The 8806-nt window shown below is 38.0% G+C and overlaps 1 protein-coding gene across 3 annotated transcripts in view; it reads right to left on the reverse strand.

Moving 5' to 3' along the window:
• The window catches only part of ANKRD42 (ankyrin repeat domain 42), an 81248-nt gene that overhangs the window by 53708 nt on the left and 18734 nt on the right, over positions 1-8806 (reverse strand). For all 3 annotated transcript variants that reach the window (XM_037744440.1, XM_017544918.2, XM_037744441.1), the window contains exons 3-5: positions 5415-5522; positions 1980-2099; positions 642-777 (exon numbers count right to left, since the gene is read on the reverse strand). In XM_037744440.1, coding sequence (XP_037600368.1) covers positions 642-777; positions 1980-2099; positions 5415-5522 — 364 coding nt within the window. The remainder of the gene's footprint in view (positions 1-641; positions 778-1979; positions 2100-5414; positions 5523-8806) is intronic.

Consider the following 8806-nt stretch of genomic DNA (forward strand, 5'->3'; position numbering starts at 1 on the left):
AAAAAAAAAAAAAAAAAAAAAAAAAAAAAAAAACAATAGACAGCAGATGAAGGAAAGAGCTGGGGGGAAAAGCAAATCTATGTTTAATTTTACTAATTTCTCTTTTGCTGATATGTTTCCAGAAAAAAAATCAATCACATGAAAGTTACATAAGATGGGTGTGATATAAGATTTTTAAAATGTTCATATTAACATATATACTACTTTGTTTTGTGAGGGACTAATAAAATAATTGGTTTCAATGTCTTTTTTTTTTTTAAGAGATGGGGTCTTACTCTGTTGCCACTGAAGGCTCACTGAAGTCCAGTTGTGTAATCACAGATCATCGTAGCCTCAAATCCCTGGGATCAAGTGACCCTCCCCGCTTAGCCTTTCAAGAAGTTGGACTACAGGCACACACCACAACACACAGCTTTTTTCTTTCTTTTACTTTTTTTTTTCTTATAGAGAGTTTCACTATGTTGCCCAGGCTGGTCTCAAACTCCTGGCCTCAAGGGATCCTCCTGCCTCAGCCTCTCAAAGTGCTGAGATTACAGATATAAGCCACCACGCCAGCCAACAGTTTAAATTTCTTAAACAAGATCAACCATTTAAAAGTTTACATCAGTGAAAAACTAAAACATTAGCTTTATTTAAAATACCTGGAAGGTTTCCATTGTGGTCCACATCTTCTGTGCTACAACCCCATTTAACAAGAAGTTGCAAGCAGCCAAGCCGCCCATGAAAAGCTGCATAATGTACAGGTCTCCATTCTCTCTTATCGGTCACACTGGGGTCCTAGAGATAACATTCACAAGGACTCAGTTTTTCTCCATTTTACTGGAAAAACACTAAGCCTATCAGCTTAATTCTGTAAATAAGAATTGGAGGCTGTTCTTAATACAAGATGGCAAACATCTTATATTAATATAACAATAGAATAGAAAAATGTACTGCAACCACTAATTTGAATATATGAGCTAATAAAATACTTGTGAAATTGTATAAAACAGGCTTTTCAAAAGAACAAGTCACATAAAATAGTTTTTAAAAAGGAACTTGTCATCTAACCAGTCACGGATTCCTGACCAATAAAATGAAAGGGATAAACTGAAGTATCAAATAGTATCATTGATAATATAAACAGAGTTAACAAAAATTTTTAATAAGTTTTCACTCTTTCTCAAACTATAGAAACACCAACTCTCACCACAATGTCTTCAATATTTGGAGTTCTCTTCTTCTAAGTTATTTTTTACAACCACTACATAATAAATATTGCAATAAACAAAATTTCTGAAGAAATAAATCGCTTTCTAAATCAGTATATGAGTTACAAAACAAACACATAGGTAGACACACAAAAATTCATAAAGATTTACAATCACCAGGCCGGGCGCGGTGGCTCACGCCTGTAATCCCAGCACTTTGGGAGGCCGAGGCGGGTGGATCACGAGGTCAAGAGATCGAGACCATCCTGGTCAACATGGTGAAACCCCGTCTCTACTAAAAATACAAAAAAAAAATTAGCTGGGCATGGTGGCAGGTGCCTGTAGTCCTGGCTACTCGGGAGGCTGAGGCAGGAGAATTGCCTGAACCCAGGAGGCGGAGGTTGCAGTGAGCCAAGATCACGCCATTGCACTCCAGCCTAGGTAACAAAAGCGAAACACAAAAAAAAAAAAAAAAAAAAAAGATTTACAATCACCTGGTTAAGATTTGTTTGAAGCTTCGTAATCTAACCAGTTAAACTCTGAATTGGCATGAAGAACCCAAAACCTCTAAAGTACTTTGTAATACAAATTGGTTTTCGAGGGGGGATGAGAAGATTTGTCTGAATTATTGCTTCTATGTTTAAAGATAGAAAAGCTAGGGCGAAAAATTAAATTAGTTTCCCAAAGTCACATAAGAGATTTAAAAAGTCAGGAACAGATAACTAGACTACCAAATGCTATTCCATCTATATGATCATACATTAGCACATGTTAACAGGAATCACTCACCACTCCACTTCGGAGCATTATTTGTAGTGTGAAAGAATGTCCATGACTTGCAGCAAGATGTAAAGGAGTGCATCCCCGGTCATCCTGGGCTGTCAGATTTGCTCCATTTATTAGAAGAGCCTAAAAATAGGGAAATAGGAATGACTTTACATGAGTATAGATGTTACACCATAAATGTGGATGCAGATTATACAAAGGCAAGAAATTTATTAATCTATAGCTAAGTTATTATGTATGCTCTTACATATGTGCCACAGGCAAACGATAAGAAATTCTTAGCTAATGCTAAGAAAATGTTTGAGGTCTTTTTTAACATTGCCTAGATGACATTTACAATATTGATTTTCCATTTTGACTTTAGCACGTACATATAATTTATAAGACACATCTTTCACGAACACAGATAAATAGCCACTAAGTTAAATTCTTTAGAGCTAACCTAATAAAACTGAAATTTAAACTTTCACTAATTCAAAAGCAGAATCCTCTGTTAACAGGGTTTTGGACTCAATAAAAGAATTAATTATTAAATGACAAGTTCTAAGTTCCAAATGAAGTTTCTAACTACATCTAAAGAGGTTCTATCTGAATTTGCAATTGGCCCAGTTTCTATATATGGGTTATACCATATACAGAGTAATTGGCTTGAAAGAGTTATTAGTCCCGGCCAGGAGCAGTTGCTTACGCCTGTAATCTGGCAATTTGGCAGGCCAAGGTGGAAGGATCACTTGAGCCCAGGATTTTGAGACTCTTCTTTATACTTTACTATTCCTGTAATCTTTATCTCCAGCCCCCTTTTCAACTGCCTGGAGCTTCTCTAACCAGATGACCTACAGACACTTTAAACTCAAAATTTTTCCTTCTACTCTTCCTTGCTTTTCTGATTTCCCTACTCATTCCATCACAATTATCTGTTACCCTGACTCAAAATTTGAATTTTCACTATATTCTGTCAATGTTTGCTTTGCAAGATGTCTTGGCTCATTTTCTTTCTTTCCCTCTGCTACACCTAATTTTACCCTCTCTAGTTTGTGATTACAGCAAAAAATCTCTAACTGATCTTCTTGTCTTTAAACTCTTCCTTTGTCCTAGTAATCCTGGACACACTTTGCTAGAATAATTCCCTGAAATACTGTTTTCATTATCTCATTCCCCTGTTAACGTCCATGTGGATGTTTTTGTATATTTATGTGTGTGTATAAACATATATACAACACGGTCTCACACACACATATAATGTATATAAAAACTCTCTTTTCTCAGCCAGGTGCAGGGGCACATATTTGTAATCCCAGCATTTTGGGAAGCCAAGGCAGGAGGATCACTTGAGCCCAGGAGTTCAAGATCAGCCTAGAGAATATAGGAAGACCCCCTCTCCCCGGCAACGAACATTAGCCAGGCATGGTGGCGAATGTAAGTGGTCTCAGCTACTTGAGAGGCTGAGGTGGGAGGATCGCTTGGGCCCAGGAGGTTGATGCTTCAGTGAGTCATGACCACAGCACTGCACTCCAGCCAGGGTGACAGAGCAAGACCCTGTCTCGAAAAACAAAAACAAAAACAAAACCTCTCTTTTCTCTCCAGGTATTCACAGAGTTGGTGGGGGGAGAGGAGAAAGGACTCTCTTTCCTATATAAATGAATCCAAAATCTTCATTCTGTTTCTGAGGCAACTTTACAAAACTAGTCTACCAAATCGTAGTTCTTAACAGTCCACACCACAACTCATCTATACTCAGTCAAACTCCTATAATGTTATATCCCCTGAACATATCACGATTTTCCAAGTTAGGAGCTTCTTACAGAAGTATAGCATAGAGATTAATAGGACAAGTCTAGGTACAAATCCTGGCTCTGTCACTTGCTTAAGCAAAATACTTAACACTCTGAATCTGTTTTGTAACCTATAAAAAAGGGAACTCATAGAACTGCTTGTGTTGAATAAAATGAGGAGAGACTGATACATACATGAGAGGCTGATACATGAGAGACTGACTGACACACAATAAATGTTCAGTAAGTGATAATCATTATTTTTATGTGCTACTAACATATTCCTTGCCTCTATAATGCTTCCTCATTATTTACCTCTTTAAAATCAACTCACTCTTTTGGGCTTAGCTGATATTTGATTTCCTCCATTTATGATCCTTCTACCTCCTCCTAAACTAAACAATTCTTCCCATCATATTTTTTCATTAGAACCTTAATCATAGTCTTGGCTTTGTGTTGTTTTGTAACTCACTGAGTAGAGCTCCTGTCCCTTCAAACAGAATCTCAGGCTTCTTCCAGACGTGGACTGTGATGTGGATGGGCTGTGTCCCTACCTCAAATCTCATTTGAATTGTAGTTCCCATAAGCTCCACAGGTCATGGGAGGGACCTGGTGGGAGATAATTGAATCATGGGGGTGATTGCATTCTCACGAGATCTGATGGCCTTGTAAGAAGCTTTTCCCCCTTTGCTCAGCACTTCTCTTTCTCCTGCTACCCTGTGAAGAAGGATGTGTTTGCTTCCCCTTCCACCATGATTCTAAGTTTCCTGAGGCCTTCCCAGCCATGTGGAACTGTGCATCAATTAAACCTTTTTTCTTTAAAAATTACCCAGTCTCAGGTATTTATTCATAGCAGCATGAGAACTAATACCAATGTTTACATATATGACTCTGTATTCCTCCAAATTCCAGTCTATTTTAATATATTGAATAAATATAATTATTCTAACAAACCAGATCCCACCAAATATTAATGTGTCACCTTGGCCAGGCAATATATTACATAAGAAATTTTAGGCATGGCAAGTGTCTTAGTCTGTTCAGACTGCTATAACAAAATATCATAAACTGGGGAGCATATAAACAACAGAAATTTATTTCCCATAGTTCTGGAGGCTGGAAAGTCTAAGATTAAGGTAGCAGCAGATTCTGTGTCTGGTGAGGGCTCGTTCTACATAGATAGTGCCTTCTCACAGCATCCTCATATGGTGGAAGAGGCTAGCAAGCTAGTTCTCTGAGGTCTCCTTCATAAGGGCATTTATCCCATTTATAAGGGCAAATCCCTCATGACCTAATAACCTCCCAAAAGGCACACCTCTTAATACCATCACCTTAGGGTTCATATTTCAACATATTTATTTTGGAGGACACAAACATTCAGACCACAGCAGCAAGCTATAAAAGAGATAATCTGGTCATGACAGTGAGATTTCTCAAAACAACCCAGATAGTCAACTACTTCAAAGATAAAAGAATTTCTGGTTTCATACCATTTGTTTAAGTGGATACTTAGTATCAGAATATCTGAGTTGTGGAATCCAGTAAGCTCTTGTTTAGAACATAAAACTAAATCTATTGGATCAAATAATTAGAATAATAGCAATAGCACAACAGAACTATCTTAAAGTAATTGAACTTACTGAAAAAAATAATAAGTTATTATTACCTGTATACAAGCATCCTGACCCCTGATTGCAGCTATGTGAGATGCTGTCCAGCCTCTTGTTGTTACTTGTGTGATATCAGCTCCATGCCAGAGCAGCCAATGAAGACACTAAGAAAACAACCATGTTAACAAGTGATAAGGTAGATGTTTTTAACATTTTTATCTTTTTTTTCTTTTTAAGACAAAGTCTCACTCTGTCACCCAGGCTGGAGTGTAATGGCGCTATCTGGACTCACTGCAACCTCTGCCTCCTGAGTTCAAGCAATTCTCCTGTCTCAGCCTCCCAAGCAGCTGGGATTACAGGCGCACACTGCCACGCCCCACTAATTTTTATATTTTTAGTAGAGACAGGTTTTCACCATGTTTCCGCAGGCTGGTCTTGAACTCCTGGGCTCAGGCAATCCACTCGTCTCGGCCTCCCAAAGTGCTAGGATTACAGGCATAAGCCACCATGCCTGGACTGACATTTTTATCTTTCAAATTTGGTCTGTTATCATAAAATTCCCACTGTAGCCCAAGAAGTATCGTAAGTGAATGAGAGATCGATGTATGAGAAAAGCAAAAGCACAAGCACATGACAAGCAACATTTGGCCTCACTCCTAGGTAAATAATAGAGACTAGTGGGAACTGTGGCAAACTGGAGACCACATTTCTTGACTGTAAGGTGTAGACACTACTCAATTAAAGTCAGTGGTTGCTATGAGTGAAATGTTGATCCATGTTTGTAAATATTCTGTTTGATCAATACTGTGCAGGCCAAAGAAAACACATCTAAGAGTGAAATTCACTCAAAGGCTGCCAGTTTTCAGTCTTGAACATAGATTTTTTAATGGGTCCAGAGCTTTTGCATCAGAGCAAACATTGTTATTCTAGTGATATTCTAAAAAATAAATGGTTATAGAAAAAGTGAAAGAAGTCAAATGTATCTTTAAGATTTTTAAAAATTAACCTAAATCTCAATATAATACAGTACTTAAAGGTCTGGACCTCATATGGTGTTACTGTCTTTATATGTTCAAGTTTGTATATGCTACCACCTCTTTCTCTTTAAAAGAATTGATCATATCATTAGGATACACTGTCATATAAGTAATAATCATATTATTTGTTAAAAAGGCTTATCAAGTAAATATCATTTGCCTGTCACAGAGTCTAATGACAATAAAATATTTTAAAAACCTCAATCTTAATAATAATCACAGTAAGTCATTCATTTATTCAACAGTATTTATGGAAAGACTATTATGTGTATTGTTCAGGTACTAGAGAATAAAGCCACTGTCAACATTCATGTACTGGTTTTACATTTGTCTTGGGTGAATATGTCCAAGTGAGATTGCTAGGATGTAAAATAAGTATATATTTAACTTTATTTTAAAAACTACCAAACTGTTTTCTGACATGGCTGTAACTATTTACATTCCTGACAGCAATGTATGGGAGTTACAGTTTCTCAACATCCTTGTATTGTCATATTTTTGTTTTTTTTATTTTTCTGCTATTCTTACAGGTATGTACTGGCATCTTACTGTGGTTTTATTTTGCAATTGCTTAATGGCTAATGATGTTGAACATCTTTTCATATGCTTAATTGCCATCCATATGTACTCTTTGAGAAAGTGTCAATTGAAATCTTTTGCCCATTAAAACTTTTTTTTCTTACTGCTGAGTTCTCAGAGTTCCTTATATAATCTGTTTATAAGCTCCTAAGTACATGATTTGCAAAGGTTTTCTTCTCTGTTTTCTCTGTAAGTTTTATAAGTTTTACATTTATTTACAATCTGTTTTGAGTAAATTTTTGCATACAGTGCCAAGTATGGATCAAGGTTCACTGTCTTTTTTTTTTTTTATTTTAGATTCAGAGGGTACATGTGCAATTGTGTTCGTTTCATGGATATATTGCATAATGCTGAGGTTTGGGCTTCTATTGAACCCATCATCCAAATAGTGACCAGGGTACTTAACAGGTAGTTTTTCAACCCTTGCCTCCTTCCATATGTACTTTTGGAATCCCCAGTGTTTATTGCTCCCATCTCTTTGTCTATGTGTACACAATATTTAGGTCCCACTTATAAGTGAGAATATGTGCTTTGGGGTTTTCTGTTGCTGCATTAATTCACTTAGAATAAAAGGTTCATTTTCAGCCAGGCACAGTGGCTCATGCCTGTAATCCTCGCACTTTGGGAGGCCAAGGAGGGCAGATCATGAGGTCAGGAGTTCAAAACCAGCCTGGCCAACATGTGAAACCCCACGTCTACTAAAAATCTAAAAATTAGCTGGGTGTGGTGGTACCCGCCTGTAATCCCAGCTACTCAGGAGGCTGAGGCAGGAGAATTGGTTGAACCCAGGAGGCGGAGGTTGCACTGAGCTGAGATCACACCATTGCACTCCAGCCTGGGCAACAGAGCGAGGTTCTCTTTCAAAAACAAACAAACAAATAAAGGTCATTTTCTTAAATATGAATATGTCTAATTGTGCCAACATCATTTAATGAAAATATATCTGCTCTCCATTGAATTGCAGTTGCATCTTTGCTAAAAATCAGTTGACTGGCTAGGCGCAGTGGTTCACACCTTTAATCTCAGCATTTTGGGAGCCTGTGGCAGGTGCATCATATGAGGACAGGAGTTCAAGACCAGCCTGGCCAACATGGTGAAACACTGTCTCTACTAAAAATACAAAAATTAGCCAGGCGTGGTAGTGGGCGCCTGTAGTCCCAGCTACTCGGGAGGCTGAGGCAGGAGAATTGCTTGAACCCAGGAGGCAGAGGTTGCAGTCAGCTGAGATCATGCCACTATACTCCAGCCTAGGCAAGAGCATCAGACTCCATCTTGAAAAGAGAAAAGAGAGAAGAGAACCAAACCAGATGGAAATTTGGTGTTGAACAGCATATCTGAAAGGCAATGTTTACTAGGTGCTCAATAGCAAATTTCATCTGAAAAAACTGGAGTCCAATAAAGCATAGTTTTCACCAATTGTTAATTTAGTAATTATTTCTTGCAACCAATACATAAACACCAAAAAGTTTAAGAAAATTCAGAAAGGATAAAAAACTGTAAAGGTGTTAATGCAGTGCTCAAGTAAAGATTTAGAGCCAGGCATGGTGGCTCATGTCTGTAACCCCAGCACTTTGAGAGGTTGAAGCAGGCAGATCACAAGGTCAGGAGTTCAAGACCAGCCTGGCCAACACAGTGAAACCCTATCTCTACTAAAAATAGAAAAATTAGCCAGGTGTGGTGGCACACACCTGTAGTCCTAGCTACTCAGGAGGCTGAGGCAGGAGAAACCTTTGGAGCCCAGGAGGCGGAGGATGCAGTGAGCCAAGACCGTGCCATTGCACTCCAGCCTGGGCAACAGAGCAAGACTCTGTCTCAAAAAAAAAAAAAAAAAA

This window comes from Cebus imitator, unplaced genomic scaffold (genome assembly GCF_001604975.1).
Source record: "Cebus imitator isolate Cc_AM_T3 unplaced genomic scaffold, Cebus_imitator-1.0 Scaffold174, whole genome shotgun sequence".
Classification (NCBI taxonomy): domain Eukaryota; kingdom Metazoa; phylum Chordata; class Mammalia; order Primates; family Cebidae; genus Cebus; species Cebus imitator.